Raw genomic sequence first — 24917 nt, 5'->3', positions numbered from 1 at the left:
CCCTAATTTGTTATTTAATTGATATAATAATTTATTGTTAATAATTGTTTAAATTAATCTAGTAATTAATACTTTTGACTCATCCATTTTCTTAAAAATGGTTTAAAGGCTGAAATGTAAAGTTTATCATTTTATAAAACTTTTTGTTTTTGTGAAAACTTGTATGTGAACTGTAAGTAATGCTTTTTACTGTAATTTTACAGTTTAATATGGTACTATAGACATTGCCCTAACCCACTCATATGGTATTAATTTTATTTGTGAAGGTCTTAAAAAGGTCTTAAATTTGAGCTTAAAAATCCTGCAGAAACCCTGTGAACCCTACGGTAGTGTCTCTTTCTGTTGTTATGTGTGTGTGTTTTACGGGAGCACGACAGGATTGTTTACAGTAGAGTAAAGTCACTTGCTCCTGTAATCCTTGCTTACTTTGCTGGCGGTTCACTACCTTAGGGGCTTCGCTGACATTAGCACTGGCATTAATGGGAACTGGAGTTGTTCGTGCCTCGGGGCCCAGCTTGGCCTCTTTCGAGGGAACACTTCCTGTGACACACTCTGGTTATGTACCCTCACCTTCAGCCTCAGCATGCTTCATCTCACCTCACGACCAGGTGCATCCAGCAGACAACAGACTGGACACTACGGCTGATTTTCACTAAGTACTTACAGCAGTTTTGCTGTCAGTGTGCTGTTTCTTATGTTCTGTTTCTTTTCCGCCTCCTACAGGACATTTAAGGTACTACACTTTATTTTGCCGTTTACTTTCGGTTTCTCAGGGAACGCAGTCAAGAAGAACGTGCATGCAGTTCCTATGGGTTATTGATTCCATCGTTTAAATCTTGGAAATATATGTCTGTAAGTGCTACATTTTATACTAAATAGTGCTTTTAAGTGTTGTGTAGACTAAAGTAAAGTGTAGATCGGGATTATTGTTATATTTTGTTATAAACAGACATGATTCGCGTTATTGGTAGCGTACTTTGTTTTAGCGTATTGCTAATTTATCTTCTGTTTGTACATAATCTCATTTGAATATGATTTCTTGACATGTACATTACTTTAAATAACGTTAAAAAAGGAACTATGTACAAAATCGAACTGTAATGTTAAGCTGGATGTGTATGTAAATGTGAACATAATGTTCATACATATTTTTTCTTGTTTGTAGTTTTAAAATAAAAGAATTGAGAAGAACAATCACCAGTAAAGTCACTAAAGTTATGAAGACTGCTTTCTGGAGTTCTTTTCGGAAAGTGTACGCTATCTGTTAAGCCTTTGCTCAAGCTACGCAATTGGTCAGAACAGAATAGTATTTAAATACATTTTTATTTTGATACAAAAAAATAATAATAATGACAATGTCAGGTTAACAGCAGTAAATCAGTTTTAGTAATTTACCTGACGAGTAGGCCTCTATGCAGCCGTGGCTGCCACACATGCACTCTGGTCCTTCCAATGAGACCACAATGTGTCCCAATTCTGCCGCACAAAATGTGCTGCCATGGATCAGTTCATTATGCTGGATTATACCACCTCCAATTCCTGCACATATAAACATAAGGCAAAGGTAATTACAGGCAGAATCACAGAAGTCAAACATAAGTAACAATTATATCAGTTTTAGACTTTATGCAGGTACACAGCATTAGAAATCTGTTTGATCATGTATTTCTAATACTCATATACTGTACACACACCTGTATCAATTAAAGAGAAAACCATTATTATTTCACAATGTTCCCTAGTTCACTCTCAGAAAAAGACGTAATTAGTGTGCCATGTTTGTCCCCATGACTTACTATAAATATAATTAATAGGATACAGTCAAAATATTTGCGTGTAATTCAAAATAATGGTTTAGATGTCTTTTATAAAAGTTCATAACTGAGATGGAAAAAATCTAATCTATATAAATCTAAGCATAAAAGTAACTTAAAAATATACACAACTGTTCAAAACGTTGAGGTAGATAAAAACTTTTTTTTAATGTTTTTGAAAGAAGTCTCTTCCCCAGGCTGCATTTATTTGATCAATAACAGAAAAAAAACAGTAATAGCGTAAAATACAATTTAATTTTATTAAAATTTAATATGTTTTCTATTATAATTTATTGAAAAAATATAATGTATTCCTGTGATGGAAAAGCTGAATTTTCACCATCATTACTCCAGTCTTCAGTGTCACATGATCCTTCAGAAATTATTCTAATATGCTGATTTGATGCTCAAGAAATATAGCTTATTATGAATATTGAAAACTGTTGCATTGTTTAATATTTTTGTGGAAATTGTGATAAATTTTTTTTCAGGATTCTTTGATTAATAGAAAGCTTTTAAACAGCATTTATTTGAAATATAACTTTTTTGTAGCATTATAAGTTTATTTATTGTCACTTTTGATCAATCTAATGCATCCTTGCTCAATAAAAGTATGCATTTTTCCAAAAAAAATAAAAAATCTTGCTGACCCCAAACATTTAAATGGTGGAGTATATATATTAAAAAACATTAATATAGTATATAATATAATATAATTTATATAATATGTCATTTAAACAAAGAGAGTTCAGCTGTTATCTTTTCACATGGGAAAAAAAATCAGGCATAAATAGTACTGTTTACCCTTCTATGAAAAGGGGTAGGCAAAAGTCAAAAACGGTAAAAACAGTAACCAGTGTGACAACTTTAAAGGGTTAATTCCGTCATCAGCCCGGAACTGCTTCCGTGTACAACTGTTGGCGCAAGCTACATTAAAGTAATTATTACGTATTGAATATGGATATTTTTCTTACAAAAACATCGATTCGCTGCAGGAGGCCTTTGTTCACCCCCCGGGGGCGTGAGAGACACTTTTTTTTAAATGGATGGGCGCTTTTTATTTAACTTCTTTTGGACTGATGCATGCAACACCCGCTGAGTGGCATTAAACAGCTTGAAAGATCAAAGACAATTTTTAATATAACTCCGACTGGATTCATCTGAAAGAAGAAAGTCATATACACTTAGGATGACTTGAGGGCGAGTTATTTATGGGCTAATTTTCATATTTGGGTGAACTAACCCTTTAATTCCACTCTCTGCCAGGTCTTACTCTTTGCATTATCAAACAAAGGGAAAGCCCACCATCCTAGCAACTAGAAGTAAGGGACATAATAATAGGAACGGACCGGTTCCAGTGATAATGGTGACAAAGTTCTCTACGCCTTTCCCGTGGCCAAACTTCCTCTCAGCAAGGGCGGCGCAGTTGCCATCATTATCGACCCACACAGGAAGATGAAGGGCGCTAGAAATGGGTGTACGGATGTCCACCGAACTCCACTCATTTATTAGCTTGGTGGAGTGGAGGACTATCCCATCTTGTGGGTTTACACGCCCCCCTGTGCTCACACCTGAAAGAAATAGACAGTGAATGAGTGAGTGAATTTATAGACACACAGAAAAAGACTCAGGACAAACGCAGACATACCGACACCCAGGATTCTGCAGTTGAGGTGAATGGCGTCAGCCATGGCCTGTTTGCACATGGTCAGTATCAGTTCTATCCTCTCCTCAAACGTCTTTGGATTCAACTGGGTATATTTATTAACTACTTTACCCTTAAACACAAGCACATATTTACAAGATGAAATCTTCAATATATATCAATACATTTATTTTTTTACGCCTAACTTCATGTCTAAGGAAATAAAAAATAAAAAACAAATATGAAGCAACAAAGGCAACCTGCTATTAAACCATCACAATGAAATTCTGCAGGAAAAAAAAATCACACAATAAACTACATCACCTTTAATTTCTTACCCCAATTATGTTCCGCAAGATACACTACCATTCAAAACAATTGGGATCAGTCAAAAATTCTCTCTTTTTTTCTAAACAAATTAATACTTTCAGCAAGGTTGTTTTAAATTGATCAAAAGTGACAGTAAAGACATTTATGGTACAAAAGATTTCTACTGCAGATTTTATTTATCAAAGAATCCCCCCCAAAAAATGTATCACAAAAATTATGCAGCACAACTAATAATGATAATATTGAGAAATGTTTCTTGATGATAAAAAATGTTTTACAAAAAATAATACGAGGTTTCTTGAGCATCAAATCAGCTTGTTAGAAGGATCATGTGACACTGCTGAAAATTCAGCTTTGCATCACAGGAATAAATTACATTTTAAAACATGTTAAAATCAAAAATGGTTATTTTGAATTATTTCACAATATTACATTTTGTCTGTATTTTTGACCAGTAAATATAACCTTGCTGAGTACACTTTTATAGACCATATACTTTTGAACATCATTTTATGCATGCAAATTAAAAGAAAAGAAAAAAAATCTCTATTTGCTACCACAGATTGGCCTTTTTTTCCTTTTATATTGTTGATTTGATTATTTGTCTTAAACTGGTACCTCTTCATCACTCTGACTGGAAGTAAGGAGCTTGTGATAGTTATACACCTAAACCAATAAAACACCTGGTCAAACTGCAGCATTCAAGGACATATTTAAATATAGATGGAACTTACTTTATCATTTTAGACTGCTTGAGCACCAGTATGATGTTTATGAAATAACAGGTCAATATATCAGCCAATACGATTAATTGGCTGATATTTAGCCATTTTGAGATTGTAGTAATTTTGCAAAATACATAAGTCTGAAATAATTGTGCGTCTATATTCAGCAATGCTTCACCATGGCCAAATACAGAAAATTAAACTAATTACATATTTAATGTTGAGTCTGTCAGTCTGCAGTCCAGGAAACTGCACCATTCACACATAAAGAAAGAGCTGATTACACAACCCTTCTGACCAAACCTGCTGCTGTTTGTTTTACAGTCAGACTTGTGTGCATCAGATGAATGAAATATTTACATAAGTGCTGCATATCCTGCTGCATAAAAAAACACGTCACAATCTGGCAAACACACAGACATTCTGTAACCTAGAGCATGTCCCGCATCTTCTAAAAGATTAATTGGATCTCAACACCTGACTCCAGAGGTTTGCTCTGCATACCTTCATACAGACAATGGCGACACGCAGGTTGGTTCCTCCCAGGTCAACAGCAAGTGCACTCTGTGTCTCCAGAATGTGGTCGATATCTTGAGAGATGCACTCCTTCACTGCTGGGAAACAGAACTTTTTCTGTAGTGGCTCAGAAAGGTTAATGAACTGCATGAACTTCAAGATGCGTTGGACCGCATTTCCGTCACCGTAGATCTTGGAGCTAGTGGACAGAGCACAGAACACACAGGGCATGTTCACAGTTATGTTACATTTGAGTTATCTAAAAATGGCCAAAAATGAGTGGATTTATCTATAATAATAATAATAATAATATGATAATTTAATGATGCCCATAAAATCAAATATGCAGCATAAATCAGCTTGCTCGATATCAGTTTATGGATAAATTAGACCAGTGTTGCTATTGTTAACTAAAACCATGAAATGTTGTTTTCGCTAATCGAAATAAAGCTGAAATGAAACAAATAGAAATATTAGATGAAAAACTTAACTTGCCTTGTCAACTAACCCAATTAAAATAAGTTTATATTCAGTTATAAATTTAAATTATAAATCAGCTTAAATTCTATATTTCATTCAGTGTTATTAACGAAAACTACTAAACATTAATTGAATTATATATATTTTTTAAAATGCTGCCCTGACAACCAACAGAAATCAAATAAGTTGAAGCATTAAACCTACTAAATTGCAAACTAAATTAGTACTAATTATTAACTAAAATGGAAAAATAAATAAAACCTCACTAGAAATAAAGCATATAACAAAATTACTGAAACTAAATCAAATTAAACTGACAACTGAAAATACTATAAATAAATTCTAAATCAAAATATTAATAATAACATGATAAAAATATATTTAAAAAAATACTTGGCCACAGGTATATATTAAATATATAATATCTAAAAAAAAATATTAAAAAATTAATTACCAGGGGTAGCGTTTTCCAAACTGCAGCTCCAGGGCATGGTATATTTTATTATGTGTGTCTGCATCTCGCACATGTAGAACATTTTCTCCTATTTTTAAAATAACATGAATTGGTAAAACTGGTCTATCAAGGCTCATACTAAAGACTTAAACACTCTGGGCTGTTTAGAAGAATAAATATGCCATGCTGATTTTAAAGATCCAATTACTGTACATCCTGGACGTAAAATAGCAAACACAATAAAGAGTACTCAATGGTAATCATATCCTGCCATAGTGCCTAATTTCCTCTGTAAAGGTCAGTAATTCATATTCTAGACTAATTTCACCTGTTTCTCGACCCGTCTGGCGAGTCCCCAGGTTAATGACAGGTGTTCCGAACGCTCCAGCCTCACGAACTCCACAACTGCTGTTCCCGATCATGCAGCCGGCATGTGCCACCAGCTGGATGAACTGATCGAACGGAACATGCTTCACCGCACAGAAGTTCGGATGCTGCTCAATTCCCTTCCGCCTCATCACACGAACCATCTCCTTACTGCCTACATGACACAAAACACAGAGCAGTATGGTTTTAATGGGGCAGAATTTTACTACACTTCCATTGCATTTATTCAGAGATTTAGATTCAGGGAAGAATTCCTAAGACTGTTTCAACCGGCAAAAGTTTTTTTTTTTTTTAACAATTAAATAAAATATCTGGCTAATAAAGAGTCACAATTAAATTTTTTACGAGTTTACATTCAATTCAGACTACAATTCTGATATATTATATTCAGTGTTATTGTTAACTAAAACTAAAGCTATTAAAAATCATTAACTGAAATTGAGCTGAAATAAAACAACAACAACAAAAAAACACCTCGTTCAGGCGATCTCGGACCGATTGTTTTGGCGCGGATCCGAGTGCGAATGCCGTGTTCACATATGGCCAAACGAACCGAGCTAAGGGGGGAAACGCGCCAGGTTCCGAAACAACGGGCCAGGTGTGAAAACACCCTTAGACATGTTTTCTTGGCGACTAACGAAAATAAAATAAGTTCAGGTTTATTACTACAATTACTACAACTTAAACTAGAATCTAAAGCTAAATAGAAAAAGATTAATAAAAATGACAAAAACCAAAAGACAGAATTACTCAAATCTACATTAAAATTTAAATTAAAACTATATGAAAAACACACAATTAAAACTAATTCAAAATATAAATAAATACTATCATTTATATCATATTATAAAATGGTTAGTTCCACTCCTTGATTCTGATTGGTCAGCAGCTGTTTTATTCACGATAAAGCACGGCTATGACCGCTTCACCAAACAGTTCTGTGTATCACTGCGCAACACCCTTAGCAACCACCCTCCGCTTCACGTCGTGCCTAACAACGCCCTTCAGCCGTGATTTATTCACAATACAGCATGGCCTCTCGTACCTTATTGCTTACATATAAGCAATTTTATGGCAATGGTCAAAATATAGTTCCTTTTTCTGGAACTTCAACAAAAAATTTTGTTAAAAAGCAGACATAATAAAATAACATATAATACATATGTTATATGTTATAAATGTAAAATAGAATAATATATTATAATAACAGAAGTCTGTATTTTAACTAAAATAAAAATGAAAATATAAAACAAAATCTAATACAAAATATGAATAATGATTAAATTGTGTCTGCATTTTTTGCCAATACCGATATTAGGGAGTAAAAAAAGACCGATACCGATATATCGGCCTATATTCTTTGTGTAGGCTATATTATAGTACAGTATAAAAACAGTCAAAAGTAACAGTCAAAAGTTCATAAATAGAACGAGGCATCAGTTTACTGCATCCAGTGACAACATCACTGATTACAATGGGTTCTATTCTACGAGCAGCGGGACAAAATACAATAGACTTCTATTGTATTTTGTCGCGCTGCGCTGCGCGATGTGATGTGACCGATGTGATAAACATGAGTTCTGGGCCGCGGTGCGTCCAGTACAAACACCAACATTGACTGAATGGCCGCGATCAGCTCCGGTGGCCGTAACACAGGCTTTAATGCGCCGCAGACGCTGCCGTGAAGCGCAGATCAGTTCTAGTCTCTTACGTCACTGAATCTGCTGTTAAAATGAACCATCTATTCATCATATCATCATGCAAAACAAAGAATTAGAATCATTGTAATGTGACGATCAAATATAGGTGCGGGTGGGTGGCGGGCGGATAATTTGAAGCAGAGGACTCGGGTGAAGTTTGAGCTCATCCGCGCATCTCTACACTACACTGACCTGGGTCCAGTAACAAACAATGGAGAAACTAAGTAATTACACAACTCAGAAGCATTTAATCTGCGTTGTATGTTCTGTTGTATTATCAGCCGATATGACAGGCTCATATCGGCTGATAATATCGGCTAAACGATATATCGGTCGGGCTCTAATTGTAACCACTACCGTAAAATGACTCATACTAATATAAATTTTTGGTCATGCCACCCACCCCCTCCTTGTGTTTCTGTAAACAGAATGGAGTTATATTCCAACGAAAGACACAGCAACTCTGCTTTGACTGCTGCCTCATATAGTGTCTACCTGTCATTAACACCAAACTCAAAACAAACCATGACTGTTTTGTCTGTTAGAGTTGTTAAGAGTCCTTGGAAATTATCTTATACTGCTGATAAATCTGAGAAAAAAGAAAAACATGAAAGGTCAGACAGAAAGAAAATAAGAGCTGACCTGCATCAATATTCGGGAAGAGAATGAGAGTTCTCTTGTTGAAGGAGATGAGAGCGTCCAGCATTAACTCATAGATCTTAATGGAATTCTGGATGTCTGTGGTAACAGGATGCTGCAGAGCTACAATATAGTTCTGTTCTTTCACATCATCCCCTGTTTTAGAAAAAAAAATCACATATACATAAAGGATAGCATTAGTAGTTTTTAACAAACTTAAAAGGAGTTATTTTGCACTGTTTTGATAGCATAGTCTTCATTGTTTATCTCTAGCAACTGCTAACTCATCCCATTCATCTATAGTACATACCAATCCAAGTCTTGATGATATCAGTATAATCATCTCGTTGGTGGGCGGAAAGCAGCTTGTCGTAAGACGGGCAGCCAGCCAATAAAATGTGAGAATGGTCTTCGCACATAGAGATGAGGTGTCTCTCGGCCGAGCGCGTGCAGACGGCATGGTAGTGTGCCAGTTTGGAGATGGAGTGACGAATGGAATCATCAATGGTTCCGCTCACTTCTCCACCTTCCAGGTGCAAAATGCGAATGTTCATTAGAGCCGCTGCTGTCGCCAAGGCCAGCGCGTCGAAACGGTCGCCATGAACGAGCAGAATGTCAGGAGCGAGACGCTGGAGGACGTCGGGAAGCTTCACAAGCGCGAGACCCACAGACTCCACCATAGCAGCTTCATCCTCACCACGAACAATGGTGTGCAACTTAGAGCGAATATCAAACTCATCCTGCTCAATCATACGGAACGTGTTTCTGGGAAAGAGAAAGAAAGTAATCATACATTGATTTATTTGTGGCATCCCGCCACAATATCAACATTGACCGCCACAAATAGATTTTCCAAAATGCTTTGAATTCGTTGAATAAACATGAGCACTGCACGTTTCAAAATCAAAACGCGGCGCGGGTGTTTTTATATGAATGTACCTTTGAAGGGCACCGACTGTCTTTAGAAAAGTTTCGATGTCATTTTCATTTAATCTTTCTTATAATGCCCGATAAAGTAGCGTTTATGAGCGGAGCACTGTTTTATTACAGCTGTTACCGGGGAAACCGCTATTTCGCTCCTAAAGCGCCTCCTGCTGGCAGAGAATGAATGTGCATTTTCAATCAGTGCGTCTGCTGTTTTATATATTGCCTATATTTCCCCTGGGGGAAGTGCCCCACAGAGTGTAAGTCTGTGGGAAACACTGAATCATTAAATATGACTTAGGGCTGCAGCTAATGATTATCTTGATAATTAATCTGATGATTATTTCTAAAAAATTATTTTTAAGAAATAAAAAATTTCATTACACCAAATACACAAAATAATGTTCTTTTTAGCATCATCATATGACCCCTTTAATAAATTAATTTTAATCCATCTTTAACAAAATTGTTATTCCCCATCCTGTCCAACGCTGTCCTCCAAACAATGCAATTTGTGCAATATGAAGGCAATGAAAACAAATATAATTAATGTATAATCTAATATTATTTAAATATAGTTTACTTTTTTTTTTACAATTTGATTCTATTATGATTCACAGGGCTGCAATGTGATGATAAAATCTTTTTTCTTACTGTGTGACTACTTGGTACTTTCAAAGCAAGTATTTGTAATGATAAATAATGAATTTACTTCCATAACTTAAAACTTCCAATAATTTAAATAAAGCAGAAAACTGCTGTCTCCATTGCGCATATGCAGGAAAAAACTAAGCTCAGACATTCCAGAATCGCTGGAGAGAGAATCAATTGTTTTCTCTATGTAGGCTAAGTGCAGTTAAACATTACTGTATGAGCAAAAAGTGGGGTTAAAATTTAAACGGATCACTTAGTATTTGAAAGCATATGTTAAAATCGCTAAATTAAAATTGATGATAAAAGAAAAAATAAAATTATTCATATTACATGTAGAATTTTAAACGTACATTTAATGTCAAACAAGAAATATTTTAGTAGTGACAATTATTGCATTTCTATTCTATTTACGCACTGTCCGTTTGACGCACATACTCGTGCTGACACTCGTGTACTGAAGTCTGTGAAGTTTAACGGAGACTCGCTTGCTGACAGGACGAGCCTTTATGCAAAATTTAAATACTCATGGGACTTTCGAAATTTTACAGACAAGGATACATTTGTAAATTTTTTGTTTTGCTCAATAATATTGATTGAAGCACTTATATGACACATTCTCATGTTTAGGACAACTTAGCACTTTACCCGCTGCAGCTCACTCTGCGTCCATCGCTGGTTTCCAGATTAATCAATTACTAAATTTGTTGTGAATTATTTTTAGTAATGATTATTATTGATTTTTGCGATTCGTTGGTGCAGCCCTAATATGCATCAAAGAGCAATAGCTTCTAAAAGCTGTTAGAAAGATCCATCACAATTCAGTATGCAAATAAATTCAAGAAAGAATATCAACTGGGATTTAGCATGCAAATATTATAATGGCATCTTCGCTGTATGTTACGATTAGAATGGCAAGTATTTTACGTCAATTTTCAAATTTTGATTTTATATTTATTTAGCATCAAATACTGAAATGATGTAGAAAGCAATGTCTGAATATTTGTGTAGAGACAGTATGTTGTCCATTTGCTTTGAAAAAAAAAAGTCTTTGCTCCCAGTAAGTAATGTCAAGTTTACATGACTCAAAGAGGAGTCAAGGCTGGTTTGGCTTCATTGATAAAAGACAATGGCTTCTAGCCACCATCAGCAGCCCACTGTGAGAGCCAAACTCCCACCATCAAGAGCTGCATTCCAACATTTCCATGGCAACAGTGAGAAATTTTGCTGATTCATTTTCTGAAGCTCTCAAGCCCAGATGAAGATCTATGGCTTATTTTGTTATTTGCATCACTGCTATGAGACATTATCACCTAAGTTACAGTCAATGTCATCATTTCAAACCTGTAGGGTTTTCTTTCATCCATGAAACACACACAAAAAGATTTTGAAGAATCTCTCAACTGTTTTTGTCTGTACAATTAAAACCAGTGGGGACCAAAACAACTTTGGACTACACCGACTTTCAATGCACACCGACTTTTGCGTTCCAAAGGAGGAACAAAAGCATTTCAGGTTTGGAATGACAAAACTAATTTATTTAGTTATGTTTGTCAGCTGTTCTGATATGCAATATCCCTTCAACAATTTAATGTAGATCAATTTAACAACTTAAAAAATTTGAGCAGTCTTACCCGTAATCGTCAATGAGATGTGACCCCAGCACCACCACCTCCAGGTCAAAAATTTCAGGCTGAGACTTGATGCCGAACATGATGGGTGCGAGTTTAGAGTAGTCCGCTCTGTTACAGGTGGCCACGCACACGCGTAATCGTTGCTTCAACCTCTTCTCCGATCGCTCCATCTTCTCCTGTGCTTGCTGGGTCCTCAGATAGTAAAGCTCCTAAATGAGGAACATGATTACAAATCTATACAGTATTCTGGAAATTAAAGAATAATAAAAATGCAAATTCAGTCACAGCTAAATGCATGACATGTAGCGGAGAGCCTTATTGCTTTTGCAAAGTGATTACTACATAAGCAAATCATTAAAAGCAAATTCATTAAGTGCCATCCTTCCACTAGGTGACATAGTCCCTGACATGTAAACTAAAGTTAAATAGTGCAACTTGAACCCTGTATTGACAAATCAGCATCCCAGATTGGAACTTCATCTGTTTCATATACACTACCATTAAAAAATTTGGGGTTGGTAAAATGTATATATTTTTTTTTTTTTTTTTTTTAAAGAAGTTAATACTTTTATTCGGCAAAGATGCAATAAATTGATCAAAATTGACAGTAAAGACATTTATAATGTTAAAAAGGTTTCTATTTCAAAACAATGCTGTTCTTCTGAACTTTCTATTCAAAAAATCCTGCCAAAAAAAAAATCTATCACATTTCGCAAAATTATATTGAGCAACACAACTGTAATAAGAAACGATTCTTGAGCACCAAATCAGCATATTAGAATGGATTCTGGAGGATCATGTGACACTGAAGAGTGGAGTAATGACTCCCAAAAAAAATTTAAAAAAAATTCTCTCTTTATCTATTCCTTCTCTTTCTAGCGTGTACTTATTTGAACAATGTCTAAAAACTTGCTATTACAAGCACTTCCTGTATCTGTTTGCCTCTTTTAAGAAGAATCGCTTTATGTATCCCCCAATTGTAAGTCGCTTTGGATAAAAGCGTCTGCTAAATGTCTAAATGTAAATGTAATGGCTGCAAAAAATTCAGCTTTAAATATATTAGAATAGAAAAATAATACAGAACAATATTACAGTTTTTACTGTATTTTTGATCAAATAAATGCAGCCTTGGTGAGCATAAGAGAAAATATCAAAATCTTACTAATCCCAACCTTTCGAACAATAGTGTATGTTTAAATAAAAGAGAAAACAGAATGAAAATAGAATTACAGTAAATCAGAGCAAGCCTTTCATGCCAGGGGTTGCCAAATTTGAGAGGGATCATACTTACATGAGTATTCCTGACCTGAACACTCTGAGGCATGAAAACAGAATAAGGAAAGAAATGAGGTATATATTGCTATGTCACTTCATAGTGGAATATAAAACTATGAATCCATTACGAAAGCCACCTGACTACACAATCCTTTACTGCCCTTCAGCACACACTGCTAAACGCTCTTTCAATGCCAGAGGACACCTTCAAACGTTTGTACCTTGTATTTGGACACTGACCATTTTAAAGACTTTAAATCTGTTTTACAAGCATAAAGTAAACAAAACAACTGGAAAGTAGCAGGAGCAAAGTACATGGAATGGGCTATGCTTATAAGTGCCAAAGTCCCACTGCATTATAGGGAAATAACCAAACCAGCTAAAGTCAAACTATATTTAACCCTCTAAATCCTGACACATGAAATAGGCTAATAGTCAGAAAAAAAAATCTAATTGGAAAATTGAACTGTTTATTGAGCCTTTAGACAAAATATTTAAAAAAAAAAGTAAAAAAAAAAAAGTTATATGCAGAAGGCATAAACTGAGCAAAAGTTTGGTTCAGTTGCTGATATTTATATGGCCAAAACAGAAGATGAAATTCTGATAATGTACGTCAATGAGATTTTTATAACAGTACAGCAGATTACTTGCACAAACTTTGTAATAAGTTGTCACTCTATATAATTTCATGATCAAAGCTCTGTAGTTTTTATTATGGTGGCAAAACATATAATGCACTACAACTAGGGATGTAACGGTATGAAAATTTCTCATCACGATATAAGATGAGGCATGGCATACACCCCATGCTGTATTATATACCGACTAATAAATTACAGAACGTTTAGCAAACACTGAGGAATCAAATAAATAAAAAAGAGAGCCTCCATAGCATAACGTGAGGTAAACGGCAAAGATAACAAGCTTTTCAAAATGAAAACAAAAAGAAAAGTAAAACTAAACTTGCTGTCGGTGACAGTGCTTGCATGTTTTTGTTCCTCCCACAAGAATACCAGCATGTTCACCTTTGGTTTAAGAAGCGGTCTTTTACCTTACATCAGCATGAAAACCATCCATCGTTTCCTCAATATTCGCGTCATTTTTGCTGCGCGCACCTTCGCGCTCCTGCTGATGCGGCGAGTATAAACCATGCTCTACACTCTATAAGCGCTGCGCAGCTCAAACGAGTAGCGCGGTTTCGTTATGCTTTCAGTTTCGTTTGCCTTTTGATGTTTCTCATATGCAACAGAAATGCAGCGCTTATGAGTTAAACAATGTAGTGGTCGCGCCAGTGCGACCGCTCACAAAATTTAGTCGTACGGGCAGAAAAAATTATCGCAAAATGTGCCCATTTGGTCGCACTCTGGAGCCCTGTGCAGTACAGTATTTATTTATCCTCAGTTGTTCAAATCGTGGTAATCGAATACGGTTATAGTGATAATTAAAATATGAAACGGTAATACTAACCGTGGGGTATTTTATCACGATTTATCATCAAACCGGTAATCGTTACATCCCTAACTACAACATTTCTCAAAAGCCTGCTGTATCATATTTTATGATACTTACATTTTAACATTATTTTTCTAAAAATTATAAAAATGTATAATCAAGTAAACTTAAGTTGCTTCAGTCCAGTAAATATTCATCTTGAAATATTACTTACAATATAAACATTATTTTTATGTAAAGATTTCACAGAGTAAAGAGATTTAGTGAAGACAAACAAAAAAAAAACGTATTGTGTCATCCAGCAGGAATATAATTGTAGGGGTGAAGCAAATAGTTGCGGAAAATAAATCTGATTTGATTTAAGTTGAGCATACTGTCTCGATGTAATATGATTCAGTACAACATCAACAGAAGATATTATTATTAGAAGAGATACAGCTAGAGCCTTTCAACCATTCATACTCAAAACTAGTTCAAACACAGAGGAATGCCACAAGGGTGTGTCTTGGGGCCAATGCAAATAAGTTCAAGTTTGTGGTTTGAGTCGTCTTCTGTCACAAAGCCAAAGATGACAGGACAATCGGGTCATGTCAAATGTCAATTGTCAGAACTGAATGCCATGACAAACCAGTTGCACCAGATATCCAAGAGATTTCATATTCTTAGATATGTACAAATGCAATATTTGTGTTCATGTTGGCTTCATATGTTTTCGAAAAACATATATATCATTTTCAATTAAAAAAAATAAAATAAAAATTAAGACAAGTATTCTATTCAGCAAAAAATTCAGGCCTGAATACACAAATATACCTGAATCAATATATTTTGTGAATGTACAACATTTTCCATGTCTTTTCCCATGTTGGCCTTTTAAAAGTTTAAGGTCGTAAGATTTTTTCATATTTTAATAATAAGTCCCTTATGCTCACCAAGGCTGCATTTCATGATAAAAAAAACAGCAATATTATTAAATGTTATTACAAAATAATTTAACTGTTTTCTATTTGAATATGTTTTGTAAATGTAATTGTAAATGTGATGGCAAAGCAGAATTTTCAGCAGCCATTACTTCATTTTGAGCAGATATTTCTTATTATTAATGCTGAAAACAGTTGTGCTGCTAATATGTTTTGTGGAAGCCGTGATATATTTTTTCAGGATTCGTTGATGAATAGAAAGTTAAAAAGAACATTTAGTTGAAACAAAAATCTTTTGTAACAGTTGTAAACGTGTCTACTGTCACCTATGATCATGGCCTTGCGGAATAAAAGTATTAATATATTTTTTTTTGTAATCTTACAGGCAACAAACTTTCAAGGGTAGTGTAAATGTGCTGTAATCTAAACCTGACATTATTTAAACATGCATGTGAGATCTTTTACTCAAGACTACTCACAGATTCACTCACACGTGATTTTACTCTCATGGTTTGACATGAACAAGGTCTCAGACAGAACAGTGTTTGTGCTCTTTTAGCAAGAGCTGTTTACAGAACATCTTCAGGGCCAACTCCCACGCTTCCACCAAAAATGAGGTTACAACGGCATATGGCATAGTTTAAGGCAGTGCTAGGCCTTCTGGGAAATCACTCTCACAGTTGTCCTACCATGTACTAGAGGGATGTACTAGAGGGCATTGCCCATCTGTCCCACCAGCCTCTGTGTTTCTGTCCACATAAAAATAAAAACCAGAAGTCATGCTGCTAATACCATTCTGAAGTGTCCACATCAAGATACTGAGAAATCCACCATGTTTCCAACTCACACACTCATCATCCCAGCTAAAAGGCATCACAAGACTCTAGCTGCACCCTAAACATTACAAACGGGGGAAGGAGAGGGATGGAAGGAGGCAGGATGAGGAAAAGCGAATGACAAAATAGCATCTGACTCACGTGTGGGTTTCTAGCATGTCCTGGCATCATGGTGTGTGCAGTGTTTTCTTTTCCGCTGATTTCTGAATCAAACGGAGCCCCTTTCTAGCTGCTCTCCCTCTATTCGGCGTCTCTTGACAGCCATTAAAGCAAAAGGGAGGAGGACAGCAGCCTCCTGCATGCTTCACACAAAGCAACTCTGGCAGGACTGGCCCAGGGGGCGGGGTCAGAACAGCTCTTGCGCACTGATTGGCTGTCTAGTAGAGATGCGAGCCGGTTGTGTCTCCGCCACCTGCATCCTCTCCACACCAGGAAGGAGTTTAAAGTTTTAAGTGTTTTAAGGTAGGAGAGGGGCAAACCTACATACACACAACAGTTGGCAAGCATTTGTGTACAATGAAACCTCCTTCTTTCAACATCTTACTTCCTTTTAGCAGATGAATCAGAATCATGTGTACATCCTTTGTACATTCTATCACATTACTATAATTGCACAACACACTTTCAACATTAAATACCTTCACAATTCTGATATAGCACATTCTGTAGCTAAATTACACCTTGAAACTTATTTTCCCAGGCATTTTAAGCTTGATTTTTTTTTCTAACTAGCCAAAAACACATTAGTTGTCAGCTTTTTATATAAAATATTTTAATCAAATAATTGAAATAAATTTTCCATAATTTCCTTAATAAATCAGAATGATTATCTATATTAAAATTAGAGCCCCGGCCGATACCGATACCAATATTAGGGGGTAAAAAAAAAGGCAGATACCGATATATCGGCCGATATTCTTTGTGTATATTATAGTACAGTACCAGTCAAAAGTTTGGACACACAGACGAAACTTACTAGAGAAGTGTGAAGTGTGACATAATATAATATAGGGGAGCGCGATGCACAAAGTAACGGGGGTTAGTTGTAACACACGTAGTTTGAATATTTATTTTACCATAGTAAAATCATCGGCCGATAATATCGGCAAAACAATATATCGGTCGGGCTCTAATTAAAATATACAGTATCAGTCATTACAAATAAAAAGAGCAACTTTTAGTTGTTTTTTTTTCAGTGGTATTTTTTACTCAAGACAGGTCTAAAATATATGAATTAATGTTTGTTAATTATAATAAGTACAGAAATAAATATAAATGTACAATTTATTAACGCATTTACTGTATGTTTTTGTATTACTATAATAAACCTAATATTCTAACTTGCTGACAAAACTATGCTGATATGCAATGACATAAAAGGTAATTAACAACAACTTTTTTGACAACAATTCATATTTTCAAAGTATAGCCAGTTTATTTTATCATAAATGATTCTTTTCATTTAATTACGTCATAATGAAACAATTCACCATCAACCAAATATCAATAAATGGTGATATTTTTGCCCTTGAAGCATTTTTTCAGAAGCATTTTTTTAAGTAACTGAAATACATTTTCCACTAAAAAACAAACAAACGGAATGATTAACTAGATTAAATTATACAGTATCAAACATTTTTAAAAATTAGGAATTTTTTAAAGTATATTTTCAGTGATATTTCTGACCCAAGACAGGTCTGAAAATATTAATTAGTATTATTTTTTTTATTATAATATTTATTACAGTAATCATGTTAATAATTATGTAAAATATATTAATATGCGAGTCAAAGACGAAAAAGGGTTTAAGCATAAAAACAATAAGTGTAATACTGCTTTAAATTGTTGTTGTTTTCCCCCAAAACATTTAAAAAGTTTTCTGTTTAATTTAATTGCAATTTTGTTTTTCCGAGCAAAAAATAAACATCATACATTTTTCCCTGATTTACATAAGACACCCACTAAAATGTAATTCAGTGTAACATTCTTGTCAGCCATATTTACAACAAAAATCAATTTATGACATATTAAAAGTGTACACGTCAGAATAAGCATGTTGTTTGAATTTTTACATAAATATTGTGTTACACTGAATGACAATGTAACATTATTTCAACCAAAATTTAACATTTTATTCTCCAAAAACTTATTTGAAACCTTATAAGTAGACACTTTACTTACATTTAATGTGCTTTCTATGGACATATAATCACTTTTGTACATTTCTTTTGATGCGGACATCTTAACGTCTTTGACCCATGTGCATATAATGTATGTTTTTGTATTTACATAAAACTAATTTATTAATATAATATTCTGACTTGTTGACAAAGGCAAGTAATGTCTATGCTTTTGCAACATCAACCATACAAAGAAATCTGTCATCTGTCATTGTGCTCTAAAAAAGAGCCACGTATTCTTAACCTGTGACCTCCGCGCTCAGAGTGAAGGAGCAGGTTCAGCAACAGGTGTGTTGTGTGCGGAGCATTAACCTTAGGTGTGGTGGGCAAGGATCTGTGTCTGTTTGTATTTCAACTGTTACATCCTAAAGCAGAATCTATGTGTCACAATGACAGTGATATATCTTACATGATCTGCACAGGGAAGTTATTTATAATGCAACAGCTGCATGAAATCATCGCTTATAAGGAAGCTTATAAGACATTTGTAAAGCCGCTGCACCAGATCTTCCCAAGACGTCTTATTTTTTTCTTCTTTTGATAGTGTAGACTAAATATTTATCTGAATATCTATGCCATATCAGTGTCAGTGGTCCTTTATTTAGATCTACAAGTAACAGCACATTACTGTTTCCTAACAGTGTGAGTTTTGAACAATGCATACCCATGAAAAGGGCGAGCAAGGAAGAATTGCACATAAAGACACACTTACAACACGCTGATCAGAACAAGAGCTTCAACCAGAGGTGAGAGATGAGCCAAAACATACAGACAGAGCTACTGCATGCAGTCTATTCCTGAAGCTGTATCACTGATACTGCGATAATTCACAATAATACAGACAAGCATCTAAAACTGAGGCACATCCTTGTCAGAAGACACTCGGCCCATCATAACAAAGGAAAATACTGCCATCTACTGGCAGAATCAGAGACAAGCACATGACCAAAGCCACCTGATCGCAGCTCAGTACAACAGCACTGAATGAATGAGTGATCATGTGCAAATTGCAATATAATACCGGTTTCCTACCAGGAAGCATTTATAGCTTTTAACCAACCAGCAGGGGATTTACAATCTCTAACCAAACAAGAAATCTGTCCAAAAGACAGATCCATCAGCAGCTGGATTATCATAAACTCAGGTTTTACCTGCATTTATTCAAGGCTGAGAGATGAGCTCAAAGAGACTCTGCCTACACAGTTTAAACAATATGGCCTGGTTTCACAAACTGGGCTTAGACTAAGCCAGGATCAGGCCATAGTTCAATTAGGACATTTAAGTAATTTTTATACACATGCCTTAGAAAAAACATTACTGTTGTTCATCTTGAGACAAAACAAGGGCACTGACAAATTTTAAGACCAATCAGTGCAAGTTTCTTTCAGTTGAAACAGCTCAGACTTACGTTTTAGTCTGGGACTAGGCTTAAACCTTGTCTGTGACTATGCTTTTTCAGCATAATGTATTTTAAATATAACAAGCTGTCGGCGCCGATAGCAGTTGCGCTTCGGGTGTCCCGAGATCGAATCCCGCCTCGTGGACCTTTCCCGTTCCTCTCCCACTCACTTCCTGTCATATCCATACTGTCCTGTCATAGAAAAATGCAAAAACGGCAAAAAAAAAAAAAAAAAAAAAAAACGAAATATAATAAGCTTTACAGATCTTTATTGGAAAGGGTTTAAACAATATTTTTCATGCTTGTTAAATGAACCATGAAAAATTATTTCACATGCACCTGTGAAACAGTCCTTAAGACACTTACGATTTACAGGCGGCAGACAATTAAGGTCCCAGTTATAATAACTTATAAAAGAAAGAGACTTTTCTACTGACTGAAAAACAAGGTGAGTAGGTTTCCTGATCACCTGTGTGAACATGAGGACTGCAGACGTGGCCAGAGCAATAAACTGCTATGTCTGTAATGTAAGACGCCTAAGACACCGTCCTTGCAGTGGCAAAACACCTGTAACCATGTGTCCCCCCCAGACCTGTTTGAGAACTTGCAAGTGCCTTGGTGGAAGAGCGAAATAACAGCTCGCAGCAAAAACTGGCAAATCTGGTGCAGTACATGAGGATGAGATGTAGTACTTAAACAGCTGGAGAACACACGAGATATTCACTGCAACTTTTGATATTGAACCTCGTTTTGTTCAAGGACTCGTTATTCCGTTTCTGTTCGTCAAATGCCTGTTTTCAGTTTGTCTCAGTTGTAACTTTATATTTTAAAATAAATATTTAAACGTTAAGAAATTTTCTGGAAATAAAAGCAGTTGAAAGTGAGAAGTTTTTTTTTTTTTTGCTTTTTTGCTCACACACACGTGTTATGTATATATATCATCGTTGAATAAAATACTACATTCACAATAGTATAGGGGGGGGAAACACTGATACAAAGTCTAAATATTTCTATCATCCTTAAATACTGATTACACATGAAAGTCAGATGAGCTGTGGAATAAAGTTATTAATAAACGACAAATGACGAGTCAATATTAAATGTACGTGGCGAAAAGTTTCGTGTGTGGTGTTTACACACTCAGCTGCTGGCCCAAGAAATGCTAGCAAAGCTATGTTAGCACATTACTTACGTTTGACACGATTATCTGTAGTACACTCCCTTGCGTGATAACAGGTGTTATAGAATCGAATACACCGAATGCTGATATACTTAGTAAATCAACAGAGGCCGATAAATCGGGTGTCAATGCTAACCGAGCATAGCACTGGTGAGAAGATTCTTTCTCTGTTTCTATTGGAGGAGAAGGCGCGTCACAGCTCACTGCTGCCACCTACTGATAGGAATTAGTATTAACTGTGGTTTCATTTTTTTAAATCAAAAATATTGTACATTAAAATAATTGAATACTGAATATTAAAATGTATTTATTTAATACTGTTTGTTTTAAATTTAAAATATTTTTCACTGAAATCTCCATCAGCGCAATCAATAACAAATCTCTTGAGCACTGTGGCCTTGGTTTACTTTCTGATATTGCCTTATGACATTACCATGGATATAACTTTAAACAGAAACCTTCCATACTAAAACACATTCAACTAAATATTACTGTAATTTAAACTTAGATTCTTGCAATATTATATGAAGAGTTTAAATGATGGCAACCATCAAAATATCTCTTAAATAATATCTCACCCATAGCTGATGAAGGTTAGATTAAATGCACTTCTGATATCTTACATTTAGATGTTCAGTAGTTTCTTATGAATATATAAGAATTATAAGTGAAAATGTTTATTCCCATTCCCATCCAGGCTTGATTTGCCTTGCCGACATTAGCGAACACACCTAGACCAATCAAATCAGTTATCAAATAGCTATGCATGTTAAGAGGGATTTGTGGACACACCAATGTTTTTGGATTTGTGGAGTAAAAGTTGTCGTTTTTATTTTGAAGTAAAAAGATAAAATTAGACGCCATGTGGAATGTTTTTACTATAGTGTTATTATTTTTAAACGTAATGTTTATTGTATATAATTAATGGGGTTATTATTTTATATTTCCATGAATTAGACATCGTCACTTTCATTAGAACCTATAGGTTAAGAGTGAGAGCGAAATCTAGGTAGGACCTATGAGTGAAATCATTAAACTTGCATTCATAGTTGCTATTATAACATATCTTCAGTCAAAAAAAATGGGCAATTAAATATGTAAATATCCATATGCCTGCACTGATAAAAATGATTTTGTGGTGAAGTAAATACTATGGGAAAACAAATGTAATTTCTACATTAAATAATTTAGTTCAGGCAAGAATTTAAAGAGTAAATTCTATATTAGTACTCAATTTAAGCTTGTAGAAATTAAAGTTTGAACTTATAAGTATATTTTTACTTGGAATTGTTTGTTATGTTTACAAGAAAGTTATGATCCCATTGTTCCCATCATGCACTGGGGCATGAATAATTTATACGGGTACATTTTTCACTGTTTTCGAGTTCTATTTACACTGTTTTATGGTTGCTGTTGTTTTTAGGTTTAGTAACTTGCTGTTTTGTGACATCTGGAGTTCATTTTCTACTCAACATGATCCATTCATACTCAAACACTATGCCATCATTGTGTATTGTGTACCAAGTATTGAGTTCTCTTCGTTTGGCTAATAACTGTATTGAGTACATATTAGCTTAAAATGGATAACAAACTGTCAATTTACTTACATGTTTGTAAGTAAACAACACACTTTAATAGAATGTTTTTTTCAGTGCTACATTTTTTGAGTAAAATTTACAAACCGTAACTGAGTGAAATGTACTTGAGTATTGCAGAGTAAACTTAAAATAATAAGTAGAAATTACTCATGAAACTCTAACTAGCCGTTAAATTAACTTATTTCAGTTGCTAATTTTACATAACTTAGTTAAGTAGATTTTAATTGCATACTTAAATTTTACTTAAAAAATATGTGTGCAAAATAAAACCTACACTCTAAAAAATGCTGGGTTAAAAAGGGACAAACCCAGCTATTGGGTTGTTTTGACCCAGCGGCTGGGTCAAAACAACCCAACCGCTGTGTCAAAACAACCCAATAGCTGGGTTTGTCCCTTTTTAACCCAGCGCTGGGTTATATTTAACCCAGCATTTTTTAGAGTGTAAGTAAAAAAAAAATTATTTATTTATTTTATATTGTATTTTATTTTTTCAGTGTATATATATCATAGTCATAGAATAATTTTACCATTCAGATGAATCTCTTTTACTGGGATTCTGCTTTGTCTGTCATTGGTTATTCAATTATTCAACTAAATTGTCAAAATAGAATTTTAAATAGAATAATTCATTTAATAATTTACAATTATGACTCTTGCTTTTTTACCCTTCTTCTTACCCTTACCGTTTATTTTTGGGGAATTTTAAAATGATCATTAACCTACACAGATGGGTTTTAGTTTTCAATCTTTTGTATTTAGGTACTGGTTTCACTTAAACTATTTGTCTCTCTTCCTACTGTAGTCAAACGAATCACAGACATCATTCCGCAATTTTAGAATCTTCTTTATAGTCAGTACAGACTATACAGCCTACATGTAGCCTAAAACAACTGCTCTGCACCTTTTCTCATCATCAGTATAAGAAGGGTTGTGTGTGGGGGAGGGTTATAGGCTCACTCTCGCTGCATCCCTCTTTATCAATACTCAATACAGTCACGCCTACTCAATACCGCGAGATGATCGCGTGCTAGTAGTACTACTGCAGAACAGCAGCAGCAATGCGGTCGATGCTGCATTGCAGTGGCATTGGCATGATGTGCGTGAAAGTGGACCACGTTGCATAATCAAAAGCGGCTCCGTTCCGCAAACTGCGCTTTGTAAAAACCCGAGGCGTGGATGGGAGCGAGTGGGAGGGGTTTGAGGGGTATAACGGAGTAATCTTGACCCAGCGTGTCGCAGTGAAACGTGAGTGAAGGGAAGGGCACTTTCAAAGCAAACACAAGCACCGAACACAGACTAGCGAACTACAGACTTAATGAGGTGATCTGTCACTTGATAACCTCATAATAACTGGTAACCTATATGGCTAGCTGCAAAGAAAACATCAAAAAAATACACATTTAAGTGTTTATTTTATTACACTTTATCTATTTACGTCCATACATTTAACTACAACACGTGTTAAAAGGCCATTTTCTCACAATGAGTTTTTTTTCATGCACTGAGATCTCCACTTCTTACACACCATATATCATTTGCCTGGTTTATATTACATTTTATTCCTAAAAACATGGTAGGCCTACATATTTATTTAGTTAGTTACCACAGTTGACAATATTTTCAGATTTATGGAGTGCTAAAAATAAATGTGTTCAAAATCCTCTCTTTAATACAACATAAAAATAAAAAAAAATTTATCCACTGATCAAATTTCTGCTATGAAAATGTATGCAAATTAGTAATTAATGACATATAATTAGATGATGCATTATTTGCATTATTATTGCATCATGTGGTGTCTTGCCTTAAAGGAATAGTTCACCCAAAAATCTAAATTGATGGACATTTCCTCAACCTCAGGCCATCCACGATGTAGATGAGTTTGTGTCTTCATTGACACAGATTTAGAGAAATTTAGCATTACATCACTTGCTCACCAATGGATCCTCTCAAGTGAATGGGTGCCGTCAGAATGAGAGTTCATAAATTCCACCAAAGAGCAAAATCCATCGTTAAGGCATTTAACATTAAACGTCGGTTCTGGCCAAAAAAATGAGTCCATAATAATGCTTGCTCCAGTCCTTGCCCTGCTGTCCTCTCACATCAGAATCCACCAACATAAACTATTTTTGCTTAAAAACGGTGCTTGATCTGTGCATACTTCTCTCCTGATTGAGA

The 24917-nt window shown here is 35.0% G+C and overlaps 1 protein-coding gene across 1 annotated transcript in view; it reads right to left on the bottom strand.

The window, feature by feature from the left end:
• Positions 1 to 16806, bottom strand: part of LOC107758846 (bifunctional UDP-N-acetylglucosamine 2-epimerase/N-acetylmannosamine kinase-like) — a 19954-nt gene extending 3148 nt beyond the window's left edge. Inside the window, exons 1-12 of the mRNA XM_016576674.1 lie at positions 16524 to 16806; positions 13191 to 13214; positions 11900 to 12108; positions 9001 to 9455; positions 8694 to 8846; positions 6293 to 6505; positions 5965 to 6052; positions 5019 to 5229; positions 3463 to 3592; positions 3164 to 3385; positions 1396 to 1539; positions 427 to 540 (exon numbers count right to left, since the gene is read on the bottom strand). Of these exons, the coding sequence (XP_016432160.1) occupies positions 427 to 540; positions 1396 to 1539; positions 3164 to 3385; positions 3463 to 3592; positions 5019 to 5229; positions 5965 to 6052; positions 6293 to 6505; positions 8694 to 8846; positions 9001 to 9455; positions 11900 to 12108; positions 13191 to 13214; positions 16524 to 16553 (1993 nt within the window). The 5' untranslated portion in view covers positions 16554 to 16806. The remainder of the gene's footprint in view (positions 1 to 426; positions 541 to 1395; positions 1540 to 3163; positions 3386 to 3462; positions 3593 to 5018; positions 5230 to 5964; positions 6053 to 6292; positions 6506 to 8693; positions 8847 to 9000; positions 9456 to 11899; positions 12109 to 13190; positions 13215 to 16523) is intronic.
• Between the last annotated feature and the right edge of the window lie 8111 nt (positions 16807 to 24917).

Source organism: Sinocyclocheilus rhinocerous, unplaced genomic scaffold, assembly GCF_001515625.1.
Source record: "Sinocyclocheilus rhinocerous isolate Xijiao unplaced genomic scaffold, SAMN03320098_v1.1 scaffold1435, whole genome shotgun sequence".
NCBI classification, from domain to species: Eukaryota; Metazoa; Chordata; class Actinopteri; order Cypriniformes; family Cyprinidae; genus Sinocyclocheilus; species Sinocyclocheilus rhinocerous.
Note: the sequence above shows the minus strand (reverse complement) of the source record. Positions and strands in the feature narration are given on the sequence as shown.